Genomic DNA, 25,701 nt, shown 5'->3' on the forward strand with positions numbered 1-25,701 from the left:
CAATTACAACCTATTTTAATGTCTTAGGTTTGAGCCACGCTCGTACTATGGCCACCATGGTACGAGCGTGGCTCGAAATCACGACCTCTCGGTTACGAAGCGAACGTTCTACCACTGAGCTACCACGACCAGTTTCTCTGGACTTGGATATCGCCATACATTTGAATACTTTATCTTACCTACATGTACTTTCAAGCGTGTATATCCTTAGAAAATCATCGAAGTCTCTCTTTTTTCTTGAACAACATTAGCCTGGCATTATGATGCCGAAAAACCAAGTGTGTTAACACTAGCCATCCCATAACTGTTAACGCTTAGACAGGACGAAAACTGAATGAAATCTCAGGTTAGATTGACATCTTTCAAATTTTACACGCAAATATAACGTACCGTACATATCACACAATTATTGATATTTTCTCGGTCAATATGATGCGTTGACTCCCCCCAAGCAATTTCTACCGAGTCCGAAGAACGAGCTGAGTATTCCAATTCCAGGTAGCTAAACATATTATTGCCCGAGACAATTTCTATAATTGTTTTAACATATGATGGAATAATTTGAAACATCGAAAATACCTACTGGAGTCAACGAAGTGGTCCCTAGTCCAGCATCTTTGTCTACAGCTGAAAGTGATTAAAAACGGAGAATTTGCTTATCATATGATTGAAGAATTTAGAATGCTAGAACTTGCCAAAGGATACCTGATTGGTCATCTGTAGATTGTGTTGGCACAATAAAGAACTCAACTGTAGCTGCCTTGGATAACCGTAAGACGATATCTGAACCGGAAGTACTTGTAGAGGTAAAGCACATATTTGCTATCTAATTCTTTTCCTTTTATTTACATTTATGTAGCAATATTCCATTATCACCTGCATATGGTGTTTATATATCTCAACTGATTCGATATGCAAGAGCTTGTTCTGGGTATAGTCAGTTTTTAAATCGAGGTAAGCTACTGACAAAGAAGTTGATGGTACAGGGATTTCAACAGTCTCGATTGAAGTCAGCATTTCGCAAATTCTATGGTCGTTATAACGATCTAGTTCGTCAATACAACCTCGCATTGGGTCAAATGCTGTCTGACGTGTTTCATACCGATTGTTAAGCCGTTCTTGGCACACTGATTTTGACTGCGGATAACTCCGTTTACCTGATCAGGATATAGGGCTCACGGCGGGTGTGACTGGTCAACAGGGGATGCTTACTCCTCCTAGGCACCTGATCCCACCTCTGGTGTGTCCAGGGGTCCGTGTTTGCCCAACTATCTATTTTGTATTGCTTGTAGGAGTTATGAGATTGATCACTGTTCGTTATCTTCACCTTGCATCCCCACTTGGCTAGCGAAGATGATAAAGGAATGATGTGCATGTGTAAAAAGTATAGTCAATTGTGTGGTCTTATATCGATTGATAGTTTTAACACTAAGAAAGAAACCAAGAAAAACGAACATTTTCCAATGTGCTTTAACTGCATTAGAGTCTTTCAGTGTTAAAGAAGGTTATCTATTTTGCTTTGAAGTTTCACAGTATGAAGATTTGTTTTTAGTATCAAAACTCTCTGAGTTAATGGACATATATTTAATTTGATTTAGAACACAGATGACCATTAATAACATATACTGTATTATACATATGTTACCGAATAAACGGTTGAAGTGAATTTATCAATGAAACGCGACAAAACTTTTATTAGATACACACAATTTCACACTCCATTCGTGTAGAGCCGTGTTGATAAAATCACAAAATTCAACTTTGCAGACATAATAATTTATTTCAAACAAACAATATCATCTTAAAAATACATTGAATGATATGATATGTATGTACAAAAAATAGCGCAAACACAATTCTTAGCTATTAAGCATACGAATTCTTATTCAACAATGACGTTTCTTGAACTTTCGGTCATACATTCAAAGAGACAACCTTCAAACATACAGAGGGGAAAGTATTCATTCTTTTGTCACTAATGGAAAAGTTCATTTGTTCAGCGGAAAAGTATGGACATGAATATTGCACTGAAAGACTTGGTAATTATTTTAAGGTTTCTGATCAATTCAAATCAAAAGATGTATTAAAAACACTTCCTATGTACAATTCCCGGTCCGCATTCGTCGTATTCCTGTTTTGTGATCCACATTTGCTGGAAAGTGGAGAGAGAACCCAGTATAGATCCACCTATCCACACCGCGTACTTCCGCTCGGGCGCAGCGGTGATTTTCACCTTCATGGAGCTCGGGCACACGGCTGTTACCTCCTTGGCCAGTCTGTCTTTAATGCCCGGAAACATAGTGGAACCTCCAGACAGAACAATGTTGGAGTACATATCTCTGCGGATATCGATATCACATCCCATGATGGAGTTATGGATCTGCTCGTGTATTCCACTGGACTCTAAACCTGTATAAAATATATTTAAGATGCTTAAATTCCTTTCTGTAACATATCATTGTCATATGTTTATCAACTTCTAGTATGACAGTTTTCTCTTGATTTTGTACTGTGAACTCCAAACTCACCTGAAAAGGATGGCTGAAATAAGACTTCCGGACAACGGAAGCGTTCGTTGCCGATGGTGATTACTTGTCCATCCGGAAGTTCGTAGGACTTTTCCAAAGCAGACGACTGTGCTGAGGCACAAAGCTCTTGTTCAAAATCCATAGCGACGTAACAGAGATTCTCTTTGATGTCACGAACGATTTCTTTCTCAGCTGAAATTGAAAGTAAAGTAAAAGTTCAGTACATGTACAATGTTTATAGAATCAAAGTTCATTTAAGCGTTGTATATATATTTTCATAATTGAAGGATACCTTGAAGTTAAAATCTTACCAGAGTTCACAAAATTATATCCACGTTCATGAAGTATTCTTTGTAAATATTTAGTCAGATCTCTACCTGCCAAATCAACCCGTTTGATGGCGTGTGGAAGGGCATAACCTGTAATGTCATATTTGTGAAAGAAAGATCACCTAAATGATAATAATATGAAAATATCATTAATCTGGTGTGCATTTATGTTTGGTTTCATAATTTTAAAAAAAGGAAGCGACCTTACCTTCATAGATAGGAACGATGTGAGAAACCCCATCTCCTGAATCAAACACGATTCCTGTCGTTCTTCCAGCCCCATATAAAGAAAGCACAGCTTGGATACTAACATAGAATCCTGGTACATTGAAGGTCTCGAACATGATCTAAATTAGATTGAAAGATGTTTGAAGAATATATGCTGAACACGAGAAAATGTGCGGTGAAGAGATGATCATTTAATGGTGAAATCATTATAAGAATGTGAACTAATCTAACTTTCCATATTAATCTCTGTAAGATATAGAGGAGCAGGGTACCTGGGTCATCATTTCTCTATTGACTTTGGGGTTGAGTGGTGCCTCAGTGGTTAATACTGGGTGTTCCTCGGGAGCTACTCTGAGTTCGTTGTAGAATGTGTGGTGCCAGATCTTCTCCATGTCGTCCCAGTTTGTGACAATACCGTGTTCCAGTGGGTAATTCAGAGACAAGATGCCTCTGTGGTTCTGGGCCTCGTCTCCAATATAGCAGTCCTTGGAACCCATACCCGCCATTACATTCTTCGAAAAGAAAATTGGTACACATGTATATATATTAATGTCTTTCTTACTCTACTTGCTTGGTTAAGATTCAAATTACATGTACATGTATGATGTAATGCAAAAAAGGACCTTGGTCGTTGGAAATGTATCAGTATCAGATATTTACTGTTCGGGACTTACATCATATCTTGGCCTTCCTGTTATGGCGGGAAACACGGCCCTGGGGGCGTCGTCTCCAGCAAAGCCCGCTTTACACATTCCAGATCCGTTGTCAATAACAACAGCTGCTATATCGTCTTCAATCATGTTGATAGGCATGTTTATTGCGTACTTGGAAACAAAGTCTGTAAAAAGACAATGAGGCGAATGGAAGATATTGCAATTTCTTAATAATAATAAAAGGAACAACCAACAAACAGTAAACACTTTCAAATCTTGCCTCCCCCCTCCCACGAAATAGTGCAGCATTTTACTCTGGACTGAGTAGAGTCCGGTGTTGTTGATGTCGTTTATAATAGTATATTGCAGTGATAAAAATATTTACAGTGTGAGTTTTAACTCGCATTTATTCGTAGTGGCCCAAAGAAGGAATTGTGGGATTTTAATATTATTAACTCATAATCATTCTATGGGCGAAAAATAGGATGGGATTGTAAAATTAGATTCATCTCTGAAAAGTCTTCTGAGATTTTTAATCTGAACACGTTTTATAGATTGTCGTTAATACTATTGAAATAATGTGTTATTTATTCTTTTAGGATGTTTTCTTTCATAGGATAATGATGTAATTTTGAGAGGACCAGCAGCCGTAGCAACAACAACAACAACAACAACACCCCCCCCCCCAATTTTTTTCTTCGGAGATAATTAAGATTATTCACAACTAGACGCTGTCATAAGACCGTAATACCTGGACACAAGTGTTTGTATTTAATTATACTCTTCTTCGTATTTGTGTAGAAGTCACAAGAATCATTTCACAATTTACTTGAATATACATGATCAAATTCAGTCCGCAGTAAAATGGTTGCGATATTGCGAAAATGGCGTAAAATCGTAATCAATCAATCATTCAATCAATCAAATTCAGCACAAAATTCTCATTTACGAATAAGGAAATTCCAACGACTTATTGCACATCTAAAGGACACCAACAATCTCCCAAGAGATGATTTAGCTACTGCGTAAAATCTGGGATTCAGGGTTTTATAGAAAAACGTCGTTTTTGAGCCCACGTGGTCCCCTGGGTGAAAATAACAATTCCGAAACCTTATTGCACACCTACAAGACAAAAATTGTCAAGAATTCTAGAGAAGGTGTTGAGTATTTTCCAAGGGTGATTACAATTTTATTTCGACTTGATAAAGCGAGTTTTGTAATCGATATTTGTAGTACGACTTATTATTGGACCTTGTTATACATGTGTATAGCATTTCAAAACAGAAACCCTATACGTAATGTCATGTCACATTGTGAAACAGTAGCGAAAATTATAATAAATCAAGTCATACACAGAATTCCACACTGAAAAATTCGCAATGCAACAAAATGTCGGATCGATGATTTTTCTCAGATCAATGGGGGATAAGGTGGCTTTTAGAATAGATATAAAAACACTGTAAATGATTTGATTGAAAATAAAATTAACAAGATATATATTATAATTAATCTTACCTTTTACTTTCCTCGGTTCAGTATCAGATACTCGGTTTAACTCGGAATGATTACTGTGCTGTTTTCCACACTTATATACTACTGGGGACTCTGTCATGTGTGAGAACATTTCCAGAATTGGAGAAAATTAAATCATGAAAGCTAGCTGTTAAAGTCCAAACAAGGAGATTCACTCCTCCTTCAATACCTTATAAGTCGCACAGCATTTAAAGCTTAAAATAGCAATTATATAGTGGTTTGCTTACCAATACACAGCAAGAAAAAGTATCATGCATGCATGTACAGGTATATAAGGATCGCGAGTCTTAGTATTTCTATGAAGATTTTGAAATTTAATGTTGTACATTAACGTGAACAGGTGTTGTTTTTTCTCTCTTATTTTTTGTTATAAGATATAGTTCATAATTTACAGGAAATGATATTATTAATGTTAGTCTGGAACAGATAGAGATAACAGATGAATATATGATGGGCATCACGATATGATTTAATTGACTAAAATATAACTTAAACTATTGGGTATCAAAATTTTTCTTCTCATCATAATTACATGAAATATATCCCTGTGTTTCATAAAAGATTCTTATAAATTTGTGATATTGCAGCTGGCAAGTTTAGAGGTTTCTCGTCAGTGCATCTTGCAGTATAAACATAATACTTTTGAAAGCCAAAAATTAAGTGATACTATTTTGTATATTTTCAATACTAGCTAAAATGAAAGATTTCTTTGTAATTGTTATCTGTCGCCCAGTCTTATTTTCAAATGTTGTTCGAATTCATAATAAATTATTTAGTAGACATTATTTATATCGATCTAATAATTATTCAGTGGCGTAGCTTCCATTGAGGTAACCGAGGCAGCTGCCTCGGTAGAAAAAAAACCAACACCTTTTACGTTGTTAAAATGTCGATAGCTTCTGGGGGGCTGTGCCCCCCAGACCCCCTGCCTCGGTAATATTCGAACCCAAGCTACGCCTATGATTATTTCCATCTCGTAGTGAAAACAGTTACAATTATCTAAAGTCTAGCACTGCTATAGCCTAGATAAGTCCTACCTGTATCTTAAAAATAGAAATTTATTAAAAAAAATATATGCACAAATTGTTTTCAAAGGAATATATTTACATTTCCAATGTTTTTGCCTTCGATATCTTTACAGATCGTAATGGTAGACATTTCCTCGTGAATGAGCTGCAGTTGTCAACAATGAATCTTGATAAATACATTATGACGTCTATTTTAAATAACGACTGGAAATTCCGACAAAAACATAATTAAAGTAGAATGTAAATTTATCAGAAATAAAAACATATCAGAATTTGAACTGAGTACTACGTTTCATCCCTGATTACTTTCATGATGCATTTCTTGGAGTGTGCTGTAGGGTGAAGCGTCGGGAATTCACACTCTCGTGCATTCTTAAAAGTGAAATTTATTTCTGAACTATCGATATAGGCGGGCAATTGGGGCAAGTGGAGACCTGGGGTAAATGGATACTTTCAGTTAATAATATTGTTAAAGTTAGCTCCTGAGCTTTGGAGCACAACTGCGCAGGGTGGTACATGTACAACTAATTATTTACTGGTTCAATACTAATCCCATTGGTGCAAAAATATTACACATCTATTACTGAACCCTATCCAGTTGAAAAACTTTGTGTCAATTCAAATTTTGAAAGGGTTTGACAGGGGTTATATTTTATGGCGGAAGGATTGATTAATCAAAAAGTTCTAAATCTGCATGATATTACATATTCTGTTTCATCCAATATATCTCTTCTATTTTTATACTCCTATACTCGTATTTCAGTTTTATAATTTATGGTATAAGTAGTTGAGATTTGAAACTAGTTAAAACGTTGTAATTACTAATTTGGTTGTAATATTTTTCCAAACAGAACACCGATTCTTAAAACGGTAAAAACAATGCATTTACTCGAAATTTGTGTAAAAATTCAGTATTTTCGCCAATAATTTAAAAATTTGGGTTCTAACCCCCACTTTTTTAAAGTTCCATTTCAAATTTTAAGACAAGACCTTTGAAAATTATGCGAAATTCTAGAAATTGTTATTACTCCTAATATGTCCTTAAACCAGGGACCTATATACTAACTAAACTCAAATTTTATATTATGAATTTTTTTCGAATATCAAGTGCAAAAAGATCGTTATTTTAAACGTTTTTATCTGTATTGTTAGAAGACATGATTATATGTATCTATTTTATGTAATTATTGATTTATGTTGCTTATGTTGTGTTAATCCCTCCAGACAAATCAATTGTTTAATTGAATAAATCTTGAGTAAATTTTAAGTGCAAAAAGGTCATGTTTAGAACACTGTAGTTCCAGTTTTTGTCTTTAATTTCCTAATTCTCCTTCAAAGTAGAAATCAAAAATACACTTTCCAAATAATTGACATTACTCCAAATCTCAGGTGTGAACCTCTTTAACACTAAAGTAAACAAGAGTTACCAACCCTATTCACCTCTTATGGTAAAGGAGGGAACAAATGTGTAAACATCCTAGCCAGGGAAAATTCAAGGTCAGCTATGACATCTAGAAACAGGCGAGGATATTACTTCATCCGTCAGTAATCTGCACGGAACTATTTCTTAGTAATCTATAATATAGGATGCTACAATGCTTGGTAAGCTTTTCAGTAAAATATGTTAACCTTTGAACAACCAGAATTGTTTTATCTATTTTATGACGTATTGTCTCCGACTCTGTTATCTCCCAGACAAAATGGCTACTGACGCTGTCAAATAACGAATATGCCTACTGTAAACAAACAAAGCATTACTTTTGATACACCAAATGCTCGAATTTAATCAATAAAGGGAAAAGTAAGTGAGTATGTAAGTAAATTTTATTTAAAGTCGGCACTGTGTACATGAACTCTACGTACTAGGCCTATATTGTTTTTAAATAGGCTTATTTAAATAGGCTTAGTTAACTTCTTCAGTGAATTTCTACAGCAGAATTTGGTGTCGTTTGGTTATGTTTGTTTATCTTTATGCACACTACTGCAAAAGAATTTCGGTATGTAATCACACACTCAGATTTAATTTCAGTTTAAAAAATCCGTTTTTTGTAGATTTATTTTGTATTCGGACCATCAAAATGATTTATTAAACATGAGAGGCACTGGTACTTAGAGACTATTCTGTATTTACAAGCACATGGTCTGTCTGAATTTTTTGCCTCTGCTGTTTTGAAAGTCACGTGATATAAAGAAAATAAATATTGCACTGTCTGCGTGATGATGGAGATGCAGGACATGCGAAAATCTATAGTCTAGAATTAATATTTATGTATCAAATGTCAACATCATTTTGAAAAGTAATAATTTGAAAACAGCAAGACCTATTTGGTCAAATAATTTGCCTAAATTGATTAAAACTGTAACAAATGTACCAAACAACTCTTTTTAAGTTTCCTCTTCTGAAATTCAACTTCTTGTGTTTTGTTAATAAAAAAATAAATGCAAATTCCAAATCATATAATTACAATTGCATATATATTTAAAAACGGTCTAATAAAAGGTATCAATGAAATATACTTTGATTCTTGTTTTGGGATTTTTAGGAGGTATTTAAAAATATCTTTCATATTTGCATTAACAGAAAACGCTGTAGAATGGCCAGAAAGAAAAAGGATTGGACACCAACACAAGGACAATGGAACAGTTAAATCATTGAGTGAAGCTCTTCGACATGTTAAAAAGCGGGGGAAATGACTAAGTTCAAAGCTGGATTGGATAAAATGAATCTGGAAAATATGGTCGTCAACTAGCCCAGTATCATTAATGATTTAATTTTTTGGATTTGAATAATCATAGGCTTATATTTGGCTCTTTTAATGTTACATAGTAGTTTAAACGTGTTTTGAATTATGAGTATAATATGTTTGATTTATATATACAAAGTACAGAAAAATGTCTATAGTAAATGAACAATCTGATTAAAATAAGATGCTAAGATACGCTCACAATCGCTACAATAGAGGTCTCAGGATACGGCGCGGATCTAAGAGTCTGATTTTAGTTAGATTGAGTAAATGAGTTAATGAAAACAATGTTTGTAGTATTTTTGTCTCAAATTATAATATTGAAGTTTGAAGCAAAAATAAAATGTGAAAATAAATTCTTAAAATGCATAAAAGAAAAAAAAAAATATTTAAAAAAACAAAAAAAAAATACGTGAAACTAGAGTGTTAGGTGGGAATTTTTGTAGTGTGACGTAGGATCACGTGGTATTTTATGTTAATGATTTTTTTTGCAAATGGCCGACGGAACAAAGAGAAAATCCTGACCCAGAAAATTCTTCATTTATCTGAAAAAAAGAAGGTAAAATATGCATTGTATGCGATATAACGATATATGGCATTATATCGAAAAAGGGAGTATGTTCTGCAATCGGTGAAATTAGTAAGTGCAAGCAAACGAATGAAATATTGTGAGAAGGAAGTAGACGCGGTTTGCGTCGACCATGCCCATGTTCTTGTCGGCGAAAATCCTTTGACGTATTTGTGATATTATTACTGCCATTGTCTGAAAGTATAGTTATTACTAATAATTTTACTGGTAACGTGATTTAGAATATGAGATGAAGATTTGTGAATTCACGAAAATTAAAATTAAAGGCCAGCAATAATGAAATTTTTATTAAAGGGAGATAATTGTCTTTTTGTGACGATAGCATAATTATATGCAGTGCAATATAACTGTAGATGCATTTTCATTGTTTGGTGGGTGCATTCCGATAAATTTATTTTTGCACAGGGCAAAGAATGAGAAGAAAATTAACATTGTTATATACAGAACACTGTTTCAATCTCTCTTTTATATATATATATATATAAATTCAGAATCGTATAAATGCTTTAAATGACAGAAATCACATGATCACAAATAGAGACATATGTCATGCGATCCGTTCACTTATCCTTGATTAAATTGAATTAAAAGTATGAGGTTAAGCATTTTTTAGCTCATCTGAAAGCTCAAGTGAGCTTTTCACCTTTGTTAGACTTCTAAGATAATAGAAATAGGGCCATGCCTAGTGATGGGGGGGGGGGGGGGGGGGGGGGGGGAATTAATTGATGATCGGATTAATCGGATGCACTTTTTTGATTGATTAATCGAAAAATAATCAAATTTTATTCATTTCAAATTTATGGCAGAAATATATGAAATTTACTTTATTTTTTACCCTAAATATTCAGTGAATTAGAATAAAATCATAAGATTGATCGATTGTATCTTGTTTAAAGTCTCTCTCTCTCTCTCGAGAATTTTTCATTATGGAGACGTCGAAAATCATTTAAAATATGAAGTTAATAATCCCATACTTTCGATTTTGTTTTCCCGGAATAGGGATAGATCTCTCGACTGTTGTTGTTCCTATGGGTTAGAATAGAGCCTCATTACCCCTTGCTTGTTGTAAGAGGCAAATCCGAGGCCCCAGGCCGTGTCACAGCAGGTGTGGCACGATATAGATCCCCCTGCTCAAAGGCTGTAAGTGCCAAGCATAGGCCTAAATTTTGCAGCCCTTCACCGACAATGGTGATGTCTCCGTATGAGTGAAAGATTCTCAAGAGGGATGTTAAAACAATATTCAATCTTATCGGATGATTCAGCTTCGTCAGCCATTTTGAATTTTAGTGAAGTCGCGGCAGGAATATTCGTATTATAAACAATATACCGACATCTGCGATTTTCGATTTTGAAAATGACAGTCGATTATTCACATCGTTTCAGTTATAGTGACCGACAATCGAAAGTCAGCGACAATCGGTACATCACTAGCCATGCCTTCTTCAAAGGCGAGATGGTTCCTAAAAGGCAAAATTAGGGTGGGATCATTTAAAAATATTCTCAAGAACCTATGGGCCTGAAAAGTTCAAATTTACATGAAAGCTTCTTACAAAGTGCAGATTCAAGTTTGTTAAAATCATGGTCCCAGGGGGTAGAGTGCAATAGGGTATCAAATTTTTACATAATATACTAATATATATAGGCAGTCTCCGAAATAACTTGGTAGTCCAGGGCCTGGTAAATTCAGGAGAGAGCATGTAAAACTTGCAGAAGCCTGCATGGCATGTCTAATTTTGTGCAAGAAAAATCATTAGACATGTTTATTATCATGCAGTCGATCATTCTTGTTTTTGAGCAGGGAGGGATCTTTATCGTGCCACACCTGTTGTGACATGGGTCACAGGACCTCTGTTTTTGTGGTCTCATCTGAAGGACCGTCCCCATTTAGTTGCCTCTTACGACAAACAAGGGGGTACTGAGAACCTATTGATCTGTAACCCATTGATGAAAGTTAATGCAAAAATTTTCAAATCGATAGGGATAGCCAAAAAAAAAAGTCCAGAAAACTTAATCAGTCTTCACGAAAACTCAGTGGTCCGAAGACCGAGGCCAGTGAATTTTACGATCGGGTCAGTAAAAATTAAAGATCAGGAAGTCCGATGGGCTTGTAGACTTTTTGTAAGTCACATTAAATATAATGTTGGATTTAGATATTCTAAACGTCTTATTTGCTTAAATTTACTATCAAAATAAAAATAAATTAAAAAATAGCACATAAAGTAAGTGTTTGGACATCGTGGTTTAATGTTTATTTCGTAAAGAACGATAACTATACTTGTCATTGTCAAGATAACTTGTACGTTGATCAAGTGAATATTAAATGAACAACTTGTTGAAACAACAAAAATGGCCACATTCTGTATCGCACAGTACACTGGTAATTGCTGCTTTATTGCATTGTCCAATTAAAATGAACTTCATCAAGTGCAGTTATCTCTGATTTTATGAAATTTCTATAGTTTATAGAATTAATCATTTACATTTGATGTTAGTAGAGTAGGCTACTTTGATGTTGGTAGAGAAGGCTACTTCCTAAGGTGCACTCGGGCTGTTTTCATGTTTGTGAAAAATATATGAAGTTGTAGTCTTGTTGTTTGCAGGTGAAGAGAGAGAAAATATCATGTACGGTGTTGTTTTTCTGGAATCGACAGAAAGGATGTCTTAGGGTGGATATAAATATGAGTAATAACCATAGTTTCAGTAAACTAATTGTACAATTTTACAATGCATTCCATAATGTATGTGATAAACATATGAAAATTTAGGGGGCCAGTGAATTTCACTGTGGGACAGTAAATTCAGACAGTTCACTGGTCCGACTGGCCAGCAAGTTTTAAATGTTTTCGTGAAGACTGTTAAATCCTTGAAATTTGCTAAGTTTAAGGTCTATAATTCCCCAAAATAGGTCGAGAAAGCCCAAACTCAAACTTGATTTGTAACCCATTGATATAAGTTCCATGTATTTTCAAACCAATAGCTGCAGGAATAGCTAAAGTAAGACGGGACAAATGCCAAATCCCCTTGCAAAAATAAGCTTCTTTTTCTTTTCTTTTTTTACCCAAAATCAATTCTTTCCAATTATTTGAAATCAAGAAAATTATATATGTACGGTAGACAAGTTAGCATGAATAGAATAGTCTTCGCACTTAATGATTTTTACCACAAGCCCATCGGGCAAGTAAGAGTGCAAAATTTGGTAGCCCAAATAAAGTTTTACTAGCCCAAATGCTATGCAAGAATGATTCAACATGATTCGATATTTCAAGTTTGAAAATCTTTATTAGCGAGCTTGTTTGCGACGCGGCGAGCTCGCTCCAATTATTACACATGAGTCACGTGATTTGCTCTTCATCAGCTGAAAAAAGATGAGTATTACCCATTCTGCTTCTGGAAAAATGTCACCGTCATTGACAATCCCGTAATTAAAATAATTAGATTGTTTAGAAAGTACCATAAACGCTTTTAAATTCCAGACAAGCTTTCTCATAGCTTGAAACGTATTGTTTTTGCTTGGTTTGAAAGAAGAAAATAAATTGCAGCTAATATGACGTCACATTGTAACTTTACATTGTAACTTTATAATAATCGATTATAATCAGAATTGTCTTTTAAGTCGGTTTTTTCTCAAAATAGATAACAGAATCATTAGATAATAGAAACAAGATTTGAATTCTTCTTTGTTCTTTTTGTTCACAGGTAAATAAATCAGAAGTTCAACGTATCAAGTAATGTAATTTATCTATAATCACAATGTCTAAAAGTTATAAGAGTTAGACTCCTTTACCTGAATGTTGAATGGCGTTGTTATTACAGTTAATTCTCTCACCATTTTGTTTGCTTGTTGTTTGATAGGGTTTGACATACAAAAAAGAAAATCTGAACATTTTCTTTTGGTCAACGATGTCGGCGTCTTTTATTTTGCAATCGATTAGTAGCATCATAGACCTCTAAAAGACTGGCAATCGATCATCGGCAACAATCGTTTCATCACTACTAAATGGGGCAATCCTTTGGATGTGACCACAAAAACTTGGGCCCCGTGTCACAGCAGGTGTGGCACAATAAAGATATATCCCTGTTCAAAGGCTGTAAGTGCCAAACATAAGCCTAAATTTTGCAGACCTTCACCGGCAGTGGTGATGTCTTTATATGAGTAAAACATTATAGAGCGGGACATTAATCAAAATGCAATCAATCAATCTGAACAGTCTGAAGACTGACAATGTGCAAAATATTAACACACCTAGTATGTGTATATAGGTACAATTTCTTCCACACAGCAACTTAAACAAGTAGGGGTAAAACCGTTGACCAGTTATGATTGCATCAACATAGCATCTTCACCAAGCATTATTTTGACAAGGGCTACAGGGCTTGAAGCTAACTTTTTATGTCACCAGTCCAGTCGGACTGATGGGGTATAATTTCAACCAGTCCGCAGAAAAATTTACCAGTCCAACAGTTTTCCAGAAATTATTAAACATATTTCGTTTATGTTATTAAAATGAAATTTAACTCAATATGCCTCAGACAATATTGTAACAGTTAAATGTCGGATTTATATTTACGAACCAGATTCGTCTAATATTTACAGATCGAAGCATGCCAAATGTGTATATAAAATTTCATAAGTATATTTTCCAAAATGATGCTTTAGGAAATTAACTAGTTCCATCGGACTGACTAAAACAAATGTCAGTCAGTCCGCCAGACTTTTAACCAGTCACGGACTGACAGGCATATGTTAATTTCAAGACCTGGGCTACACCAAGTATGATTTTATCAACACAGCAAGTAGCTATGACATTCAGTACCATTTCAGCAATACATGAAACACCTTTGTCAAAGTTTGACCAAGGAAAATGTCTTGACTGTACTATTCACACTAAGAATGGTTTTTTTTGGCAACATTGTGAGATTTTTGGCAATTTATCCTCAGTTTCTCCATTCATTAGCAAAGGAGATAATCTTTGGATGCATCCCACCAGAACAATGCCACAGATTTGTTGTAGAGGGGTATAGTCTTTGTAAGACAAATATAAATGTCTACAGTTGAAAATATGTAACATGAGTTGGGGGAAAAAGAAGGAAAATGAGAAAGTTGTAAAAAATCATTGGACACCCGAGTAACTAGGGTGACCTATTGTAATTGGTCAGTGTCTGTTGCTGTGTGCCCTGTGTTAACAATTGAACATTTTTAACTTCCTTTAAAATAACCACCTATTCAATTCTTTTCAAATTTGGTATGAAGCGTCTTTGGCACAAGGGGGGAAATAAATTGTAAATTTCAGGACTCCTGCACCCCTGGAGCCTTAGGAGCAGGACAAAAATTGACCAATTTTCAAAAATCTTTTTCTCTACATTACAACCAAATGCCCATAAGAAAAATTAAATGCATAGTGATGTAGAGCAGGAAGAGTTCTACGAACATTACATGGTAAATTTCTCAACATGATCCTTGGGGTAGAGGTCAAAACCAGGGTGGGGCAAAATTTGTATAATATAGTACACATGTGTAAAACATTTGGATATATTCTTTAATGCTATTGAAACTAAATAGATATTTAGGCCAAAATAAAATTGTAATTTGTCTGGAATTGCCATCCGTCTCATTAAAATTATCCTCACTGGAAAATTTTTATTGACAAAATCATTTTATATAAATTATTGTTTTCTTTGTTCTATTGGTAAAAAAAGTTTATTAGTGTTAAATCTAAAGCAAACTAGCATGGTGCCGCGCCATGCACTTTTTGGCTGGCGCCATGCACTTTTTAATTGCACCATGCCCTTTTTTCTCTATAATTTTTTTTAAATATTTGTTAATATAAACAATTATTGTTCTTTATTTCACAAGGATGATTGAAAAGTTTAAAATCAAGACAGCAGGTATTAACTTTTAAAGAGGCTAAATGATCATTCTATTAATATCATATTATGATACAATGAAAGTGCCCCGAAATTGTCTTGCCGCGACGAAAAGTGCCTTTTTGAACATGATATGTGCGCCCTCTCTAGATCCTAGATTTAACACTAGTTTATAATTTTGTTCGATCGACGAATTACTCATCTTCTAAACATAAAGTTTGACCTCATTAATTTAATCAGTCAGATCAGTGAAATGTTTTTTTGTCTTGCTATTTGTAATAAAGCATTTAGAAGACAAGCAGTAGCCGCAAAAATGTCAGTGCGAAGTGTAAAGCGTCCCCCTAATGAGCCCAACATCTCTATATCTGTTTCTATACACACACACACACATATATACAGTGGAACCCCGTTATTACGTTCCCCCTTTAATACGTTAGTCCGCATATTACGTTGGAATTTCAAAGCACAAAACCATTTCTTAACAAACCTATATAAAATAGACCTCGTTATTACGTTGTCCTAAGATGCCGGGACTCGGTATTACGTTGTAAAAATTCCGACGAAAACGTAATAAACCCCTAATTATTCAATAGTGATTCTCAAAATAATAAGCCATTCTCACCTTGACTGCCTGAGGCAGTCACCACGCAAATTTCCTGGTCTGTTTGGGGATTAGAGACGCTTGACTGATCACGCTTCGATAGATCTAGCGACATCAATACAGGTGAATACCCCGTATCGAAGCCAGTGATAAACAATTAAATAATGTTTATTTAGAAATTGTACTCTATGAAATAAACTTCATTTTTCATATTTTGATAATCAGAGAAATAATTTCTCAACTACCTGCGTGTTCAGCATAGTGTGATTACCTTCGCTATTAAAACTCTATTTTCGGACAGCTTTGGTACCAAACATGAAAGACAAGATTTATGGTAGCAATGTTAAAACCGCTTGGGTAACTTCTTCGACATAGGTGACTAAAGGTGTTCAATTAAAAAATTGTCCGTTGTTTGGACATGCAGCTTGGGTGTTCGTAAATCTCGTCCATACATACACAAACCAAACTGTCCTGTGTTATCGGCCGATTCGTGCACGGCATTTACCTCTGTGAATATTCTAAAATCCCTTGATGTGCACGTGATTTTAGTGCCATCATTTAGCGTTGTAAATGAAATCTTCGTGCATCATTATATTTTTTTATGTGGATTGCGCTTAAATTGTTCTCCGTGTTTATCGTTGGTGAGAAAAGTGTGTAAGTGTTGGGTATCGTGTGCGTTTTGTGTCTATAGTTTTGTTTTTTGGATGGGGATTTTTTTTTATTGCGTTGTGTATTGTGTAATCAGTGAACTTAATAAAAACGATGTTTTGTTATTTTTTTAATACGAATGTTGAATACGAACCGGAACGAGTTATTGAGAGAAATTTACATGAACGCATTGTTTTAAAGTTGAACAAAATGGCGGTCCAAACAAATGCAGAAAAGCAACGTTTATCAAAACATCCTTATGAATCCTACACCAGAAATAAAGAAAAGGGATAAGAACATGAAGAATTACGGACATTAAAGATAAGATGTAAATAAAACAAAGTATCATAGTCTTTTAAACAAAGAAACAGTAAAGATATATTCACACACCCCTTCACGGAGTACCAATGGACGATATACAATTTCCAAACGATATTTTTAACGGATTTCACTGGGAACGTTTATTACGTTGCCCCCGGTATTACGTTATTTTATCGTGACAAAATGGAAAACGTAATAACGGGGTTCCACTGTATATATATATATATATATATCAACCACGAAAATTCCTTCAGCCATTAGGACTGGGGTTCTTCCTTTACTTTTGCATTTTTCTTTAGACACAGCTACGTCATCTTTAAATGCAGAATTTTCTCCGTGTGATTCTTGAATTTCTTCGTTTCATGTACTAGGTCAAAGCTTCTACTTTTTACTACTGATAAATCCAAAGTTCTTTAACCCTTGTTTTACCGCCATCTTGATTGCTTTCAAATGCTGTTTTGACTGAGACTGAAAAATAATTGTTAGACTTCCGATCCCGATTACAAAATTTACTGGATGCCCAGGTTTTCTCCACTTGCATAAATGCAACTTGAATATAATCTCTAGTCGCAAAATCGATTTTCGGGTCCCAAATGCGACCGTTTTACTCGCAACTTGGAGCACTGAAAGAGTTGAAATAGAGAATGATAAGAGAATGAGAGGGAGGATGAATCAGATAGTGATTTATCGGAGGAGGAAGGGGTGTATGAATGTTAATAATGAAATAAAAAATTGAAATTGTCAGAAACTTGTTACAATTTATGTCATTTAAATTACGGGCCCATGATTTTCAATCTGGGCTCCTAGAATTTTAATGTTAAGAGCCCGTTTGGCTCCTTAGACATTTACATAAATTTCCACCCCTGTACAGTATGCATATTGAGGAAAAGCAGAAAAGGGTGTACCCAAATTGTAAATTTCACAACCTTAGGGTTTTGACTCAAGGATAGGTCAAAATCAGTCATACTGTGTAAATGTTACTTACATTATGTAAAGCCTTTCATCACTATAGACACTTCTGAGGGCATTGAAGTTTTAAGAACACAGTTTGCTGAATCTTGGAATTCAGAACAGGAAATGTTTTCTAGATTTCATAGCCCTTGACTTGAGACTAGTGATACTTTTAACTAATACTAAGGTGACTGATAAGGCCTCTGGGCCTCTTGTTTAATATTTCTACATATATACAAATAATGATAACAGCAATTTTCCCCCCAGCCTTTATGGGAATGGTACCAATGCACATTCAATTGGGAAAAATATTTTGACAAAATTGAACAAATTGGGCAGTTTCTTAATGTCATTGGAAAGTTTCTCAATGTCAACAAATGGCATTTCTTTTAAAATGAACACTATATAAGCCATATTTCAAAGAAGAAACAAGTACATGTGTATTATTTGTTTACTATTTTACAAATGTGTGCCATTTTATTAACTTCTATTTTTAAAAGAGTAAGTAATGAATTTGTTCATTTTTAGCAAACAATCCTTGATTTATGAAGACTTAGCAATTTATTACTGGGCATTTTTGAGTCTCATTTGTTGAAAAGAAATATATTGATGTACAGTGAAACTTCTCCAAACTTGCCCCTCAGAAAACTGGATCTCCCTGAATATTGGCCAATTTTCAAAGTCCTGGCAGAAATCTTAACATTTCCTTACAAAGAAATTCTTACAGAAACGGTCACCCCTGGAAACCAGACACTGGCCACTTTTTAAAGAACATTTGTTAACAAGTTTACATTTGTAATTTACCCTTACAATACTGGCCACTTTTTGAAAACTGTACATTTTTGAGTCTCCAAATTGGGTATTGTTAGGTTTTTCATTCTTAAATAAAGTAATGAACCTGAGATCATTCTTTTTATTAGCTGAGTTGCAACGAAGTTGAACTCGGCTGTTGGTTTGGTGATGCGGGCGGTTGGGCGTCAACAATTGGTTTCCGGATGATAACTCGAAAAGTTTACAATCTAATCAAATGAAACTTTGATATATTGTTGGGTGCCAGGTAAGGAAGACCCCTATTGATTTTGGAGAAAAATGATCAAAGGTCAAGGTCACAGTGACCGAAAATAGAATGAAAATTTCAGGAAAATTTGGTTTCCGGATGATAACTCCGAAAGTTTAAATCCAAATCAAATGAAACTTTGATATATTGTTGGGTACCAGGTAAGGAAGACCCCTATTGATTTTGGAGAACAAAGGTCAAGGTCACAGTGACCGAATATAAAATGAAAATTTCAGAAATATTTGGTTTCCGGATGATAACTCAGAAAGTTTAAATCCGAATCAAATGATACTTGAAGATATTGTTATGTACCAGGTAAGGAAGACCCCTATTGACTTTGGAGAAAATAGGTCAAAGGTCAAGGTCACAGTGACTGAAAATAGATTTAAAATTCCAAAAGGATTTTGGTTTCCGGAGGATAACTCGAAAATTTTTAATTTGAATCAAATGAAACTTGGATATATTGTTGGATACCAGCAAAGCAAGGCCCCTATTGATTTTGGAGAACAAAGGTCAAGGTCACAGTGACCGAATATAGATTGAAAACTTCAGACAAATATGGTTTCTGGACAGTAACTCGAAAAGTTTAAAACTGAAATTAGTTCTTCCCAATTATAAATATGCCACATCATTCCTGGCATATACTGATTTTTATTTGCTGAAAAGAAAATGTATTAATGTACTGTAGTTCAGTTTGATTTGCAAGGAAAAAAAATGTGATATTTTGATAAAGTCATATCAGGTGTTCTCTTTTCATTGATTTTTATGCTCCCAAGATCAAAGATCTTTTTCTTTCTTTCAGAAATCCAGATTTTTTGGAGCTACTTAAAATAGATTGTGGGAAGGCAAAGAAATTCCAAAGATGAGTTACCAGAAGATGTATATGAACCAGATCTACTCCAGCTCCACGATGAGTTATCTAACACAGATGTGGAAAAATCAGCTCTTGTGCGATGCTGTCATCAAAACAGGACCCATCAATACAAAGGTACTGAGGAATAGTTATTAGTTCCTGAAATTCATTAATTGAAAGTAGAAACTAAATCAAAATATTTTGTACAGATTTTAAACAAAATAAAAACTTTGTGTGACTTTTTAATGTACATGCCAAATATTTGACAGGTTTCCCCCCAAAAAAAGTATTCACTCTGAAATATTTGTTTACAAACACTATGACTATGAAAAAATAAATATCTAAATCCTTTGTTACAACAGAGTTGTTGAAATATTTAAAATCACTGTCAGATAATTGGTCTGACATAGTTAGAGGTTCTGTCAGACCGAACAAAGGACTCCACTGAGGGTGGGGCCAAACCTGGTATATATAGGTATATGTGCAAAACATATAAACATACATGCCAACTTTTAAAAATCCCCATGGGGGATTTTGCGCGCGACGACCTTTTTTCAAAGCTCAAAATTCACGACATTTTAGCATGAAAATAAATATTTGTCCTTTCAAATAAAATATCAATCAAATCATTGTTAATGTATCATATATTAACACAACATCAAATGTGTTTGACCATTAACTATATAAAAAAAACTTTGAAAGATATACATTAATATTTTATTAAAATCATCTATTCAGCAAAAAATCTTCTCCAACAAGTCACATACATAATATCAAATAATATTTAAGGTTGCATCCTTTTACACCATACAATAAACATTGGCCGGTCTATATATCAAAATTTAAATTAAAGCACATGCATTTAGGTACGACTGCAAAGGCGATCTTGCTTGTCTGTAAACATGGGCTTGCAGAGACTGGTGGAATAATCTGCATTGCAACCAAAAAAGGAGTGATCTGCCCTGCTATGAAGTTTGCGAACAAAACCTTTGCACCCATGACATCTGAAATAATTACCAGGAAAAAAACCCCACATCAAAATATTCCGTTTTACTTGTAAATTAAGGCTACTTGCTAAATAAAAAATTCAGTACAGACTTGTGCAAATTAAGCATCACAAAGTATATTTAATGAATACTACACTATATAGACTATATAATACATCGCTATAGACGGATAGATTTGGATAGCCTATATTATTATAGTTGGAAAAAATATATACTTGACGTACCTTATTGCAAATTTTGGATGCTGTCAGCGAGAGGCGGAATGTCCGATTGTTTGGTGGTGACACTAGCATCGTTGTCATTCATGTTTGTGTAAAGGATAGGTCAATTTGAAATCCGTCTTCCCGATTAATTACTATCAAAACATGCTTCGTACTGTCCAATAAACACCCCGACACAGGCAGACCAACCCGACACCATGCGACACAGGTAAACAGCAATGGCTGACTATTGTCCTGATTTCTGATTGGCCAGTTCAGAAATGACGCGGGATTTCCAATTCTGGTCACAAGATTTCACGATTATCCCGCTTTCAAACTCGTTTTCAATCGTGAAATCGGAAATTTTGGTCGGAAAAAATTTCAAATTGGGATTTTAGGGTAATTTTGCTTTCCCGATCGGGAAAGCGGGACCGGAGGGTAAAATCGGGAAGATCCCGCCTAAATCGGGAAAGTTGGCATGTATGTATAAATGATATCTGCTTTAGTGCTATTGATACTATTACTAAATTGAAACTAAATGGATATTTTAAAGGAGTAGGTATTCCTTTACCAAAATTATAAATTTCATGATCCTAGGGGGGTAAGGCCATGGTTTCAGGGTGGTGTCAAAAGTATTATAATGATTTGAAGGACTTCTTTAAGTTTGCTGATACAGTATAAAATTTAAATGGATATTTAGATAAAGCAGAAAAGGGTGTACAAAAAAAATGGTGAATTACACAACCTTGGGTTTTGACTCGAAGATGGGTCCAAATTAGTCATATTGTTTTATGTTAATACATATATTATATTGGGCCATATTTAAAAATATGTTGGCTTCCCCTCTCCCGACCCTAAATTTCAGAGGATGGTCGGTAGGTAGGTAAAAAGTTTTTTTTAAGCCAGCAGAATTTTAGTATGAAATTCCCATAACCACTAACAAAGCCCGATACCATAACGTCATGAAACATATTGTTTTTGTCCTGTCTTGTCATTCTGTCTGAGACTTTAACCTTGCTAATAGCTTTTGAACAGTAAGTGCTAGAGCTTTGCTATTTCACATGAGTATTCCTTGTGCAGTGATTGGGAAGGCCAAAATGGCCTATGGGACTATGGCCCCACGGTTCAAGTTTTTAATGGGCTATTTTCAGATTTAATGCATATTTTAATAAATAGCAAATGTGCAGTGGAACATTGTTTTAATTGAAACTCTGAACCATGACCACGATCTTTTCCACCGCTCTTGAAAATGTTTCTACTTTGTTTCGATGTCCCCTTCTCAACGGTATCATTGCTTTTATCGGTATTGGTATTTGAAGATGGTCTCTTGTTGTTGTTTTTTTTTCATTATTTGGTTGTTGTTTTTTCCCCGCTTTCTGTTGTTTTTTTTATCTGTCCTTGGACTTCCGAAACTTAAACGCTGCAGTATAAGCATGAGTAAACGTGATGAGATGTTAAGTAAGAGGAAATAGTTTATTGGTTATCTATTTTGATTTGTTATTGCTTCAACCAATGAGATTCAGTGTATCAGAATACATAGGAATTAAAAATGAAAGTACAAAAAATAAGTAAGTCGTACCCAATTCATTCTAGAGAAGAAAAAAAACGTAAGTTACAATCGATAATGAATGCGCACTTTGGTGCATGGATTACATAATTTAAGGCGCCAATTTTCACCTGAATGGGAGCAGGGCGCATGGCCTTCCCAATCACTGCTTGTGACAAGACCTTTCCATGGGTACCAACAATTTTTTTACCCTGTGACCTTCACCTTGGAGTTTGACCTACTTTTTAAGAACTTTACCTTGCCAATAACTTTTGAACAGTAAGAGCTAAAGCTTTGATATTTCATATGAGTATTTCTTGTAACGACCTTTTTATGGGTACCAACATTTTTGACCCTGTCACCTTGACCTTGGAGTTTGCCCAACTTTTTGATTGATTGATTGATTGTATCTTGCTTAACGTCTGGCTCGAGAATTTTTCACTCATGTGGAGACGTCACCAAGACCGGTGAAGGGCTTCATATTTAGGCCACATTTAAAAAAATGTTGGTTTGCCATAGGCCGATGGTCATAAAAAATATTGGGTTGGTCGGTAGGGGTTTTTTTTTGCTAAAAATATATTGAATATTAAAACTGTTTTTATATTTTGTGTTCTTTTGATGAATTAACCCTATTACAGCGAATTACTTGCAGAACTGTCAGAAACTAAAAAGTACAGTTTTAACTTCATGGACTAGTTTGTGTATGGCTCATTTATCATTTTGTTATTCTGATATGTTACTTGTTTTGTGGGTGTTTGTTTTCCAGGTCTTGGAATATGTCCATTGTTTTTTACAAATTTGTCTAGAGTCTTGGTTGCCATGCATGTATTATGTAACTAAAACTTGGTAGCATTGTTGTTGAACTAAAACATTATTCGTATAAACTCAACACAATTTCATGTTCAATGATGTTGATCCAACAATTTTTGATACATTAAATCCTTGCTTCGCGGTACCTCGAATTACCGAAATGCCCGTGATTTACCGAAATGCCTCCAGAAATTCTGAAATGCCAATTAGAACTAATGAAATTCCCCTTTGAATAATTTTTTAAAAGTTAAATTGAAAGATTAGGGATTGATTCAATGTGTAAAATACCGTCTCTGAAGAAAAAAGCACATAAAGTCTTGATATTAGAATTTGTGTTAATCTAAGGAAGGTAACTCGTTATTTTTCTTTCATTTAGAAGAATGTGATCAACCATTACTTCCTAATCATTATATATATACCAGGGCTCGAAATTAGCGAGAAATACTCGCAAAATGCGAGTACATTTGAAAAATAGCGAGTAAAAATAATGGACACTCGAAAATCTTAGCAAGTGGTGATTTACAAACTATGATCGTATCGTATCCGTTTTATACGGTGATGCGCTATTCGCTTTTCTCAAACTTGCACTCTGAATCATACAAACGCTTTCATGAACGACCGATTTCAATAACCGTTTTTATCCGGATTTTTCTTTTATAATTTTTTAAGAAACTCGGAGTCAAACAAATGCTTTAGAGATCGGACATCGCATATCGACATGTGCCACGAGTCCTGTTCACCTATAGGGGTGATTAAATTGAATAATTCCAAGTATGATGTTTTCGTTATTCATTTATCTACAAAAAATATCGGAATCTATGTTTTACCAAGTCTTCCGGTAGTTATTTTTATCAGAATCATGAGAATGTCATATCTAAATTTATTGTCATATTGAGGTCGGGTTGTAGTGACAACACGGGTGCATTTCTCACCACGTAGACGATTATCAAAAAAGTCATAGGACTCGTGATCGTGCTGCTTATAAAACCATGAGTCCTGTATTCGCTTTAAAAAATCACTAGTGACAACCCTGATGTGGCATGAAATTGGAAGACTGGATCTAGACCTGCGGTAAACAAGTCGTGGATTAAACTGTTAGAGGTGCGATAATCAAGAGACCTAAACATTGCACCATATGACTTACGTAACTTAGTGTCTTGTCCAAGCGCTGCCTGTTGACCCACTAGGCTCAGTAAGGATGGGGAAAATCATTGATTGAAAAAAATATATATATAAAAAGAGCACTGCTTCATTATTTTCATTTTAGCTTGTAAGTTTTAATTTTAGCCTGTGGATTTTTTACCCACAGGCTAAAATTAGCCTGTGGTAGAAAAAGTTAATTTCGACCCCTGTATACATTGCTTAAGTTGAATTAAATCAACATTGAGATATATTTTGCAATTCAAACAAATATTGTATAGGGGGAAAAGCATCGGTGATATACATGTATAAATCTTGCTAGAATTATCTTTCTTTGAAACATCGTGAATGCGAGAATTGAACAAATTGAATTTCCTAAATTTACAATCAGAATTTTAAAAATGTTTTTTCATAAAAGATTGACATATATAAACTTAATATGCATTAATGTATATAATTACAGAGGAATTTCGATAATTTTAGGGGGTAGGTGGTATTTCGATAATTAATCCCTGGGGGCATTTCGGTAAATTGCAGACATTTCCAAATATTCGGGGTACCCATTTACGTTTTCATCGAACACTGTTATTGTTTGTGTCCATAATTATCGACTGATACCTTGTCGGATAAATAAAATTCTGTACGAGTGTGCCATGTGCCGAATCAATCATTTGAGCGCTTAAAATTATGGCGGTTTACAAAACGCCGCAAAGAACAAAACTGAAAACCAAACCAAACGCATCTTCACAAGTCAAGGGCTATTGATTAGTTACCTCGTTACAAAATAAAAACAACACGCAATGTTCTTGATGTTAAGAAAAGTACCCCACGAAGACCATTGTTTACTTTCCGTTTTTACTCATTCCAAACTTGCATCTTAAACAAGGAATCTCATTGGATGATTTAATTTTAGCTTATTTCGTCATCCCCTGTCCCAAACCCGTGTTTTGAATGGTGAATGATGCGAGGTAACGAATCAATAACCCTTGACTTGTGAAGATGAACCAAACGCGGATAGGAACTTGAAAGAAAAACGGAAAATCGAGTGGGGGGAAAAAACATTGCCGAAA

General features: G+C 34.7%; 2 protein-coding genes and 1 long non-coding RNA gene across 38 annotated transcripts in view; 1 reads left to right on the forward strand and 2 right to left on the reverse strand.

Moving 5' to 3' along the window:
- Window positions 1-1,760: 1,760 nt before the first annotated feature.
- Window positions 1,761-5,391, reverse strand: LOC130046570 (actin-1-like). Of its 2 annotated transcripts, XM_056140140.1 has the most exons (7): window positions 5,254-5,391; window positions 3,760-3,923; window positions 3,358-3,597; window positions 3,066-3,204; window positions 2,840-2,947; window positions 2,529-2,720; window positions 1,761-2,409 (listed from the first exon to the last, which is right to left on the reverse strand). In XM_056140140.1, exons 1-7 carry the CDS (start codon window positions 5,360-5,362, stop codon window positions 2,084-2,086), a joined length of 1,278 nt encoding a protein of 425 aa, XP_055996115.1. In that variant the 5' UTR covers window positions 5,363-5,391; the 3' UTR covers window positions 1,761-2,083. The 2 variants fall into 2 exon arrangements, with proteins under 2 accessions (XP_055996115.1, XP_055996114.1); XM_056140139.1 differs by lacking the exon at window positions 5,254-5,391 and having other exon boundaries at window positions 3,760-4,144.
- Window positions 5,392-7,770: 2,379 nt separating this feature from the next.
- Window positions 7,771-25,701, forward strand: part of LOC125645899 (zinc finger and BTB domain-containing protein 17-like) — a 60,308-nt gene continuing 42,377 nt past the window's right edge. For all 35 annotated transcript variants that reach the window (XR_007359484.2, XM_048871864.2, XM_048871854.2 and 32 more), the window contains exons 1-3: window positions 7,771-7,901; window positions 8,881-9,602; window positions 19,878-20,063. Coding sequence is in view for 34 of the 35 variants with exons in the window: in XM_048871864.2 (XP_048727821.2) it covers window positions 19,938-20,063 (126 nt within the window). In the remaining variant the exon portion in view is untranslated. The remainder of the gene's footprint in view (window positions 7,902-8,880; window positions 9,603-19,877; window positions 20,064-25,701) is intronic.
- Window positions 20,632-25,701, reverse strand: part of LOC130046861 (uncharacterized) — a 9,304-nt gene continuing 4,234 nt past the window's right edge. Inside the window, exons 1-2 of the long non-coding RNA XR_008795895.1 lie at window positions 21,160-25,701; window positions 20,632-20,932 (exon numbers count right to left, since the gene is read on the reverse strand). The exon at window positions 21,160-25,701 is cut by the window's right edge and continues 4,234 nt beyond it. This is a non-coding gene — a long non-coding RNA (uncharacterized LOC130046861). The remainder of the gene's footprint in view (window positions 20,933-21,159) is intronic.

This window comes from Ostrea edulis, chromosome 6 (assembly GCF_947568905.1).
Source record: "Ostrea edulis chromosome 6, xbOstEdul1.1, whole genome shotgun sequence".
Classification (NCBI taxonomy): Eukaryota; Metazoa; Mollusca; class Bivalvia; order Ostreida; family Ostreidae; genus Ostrea; species Ostrea edulis.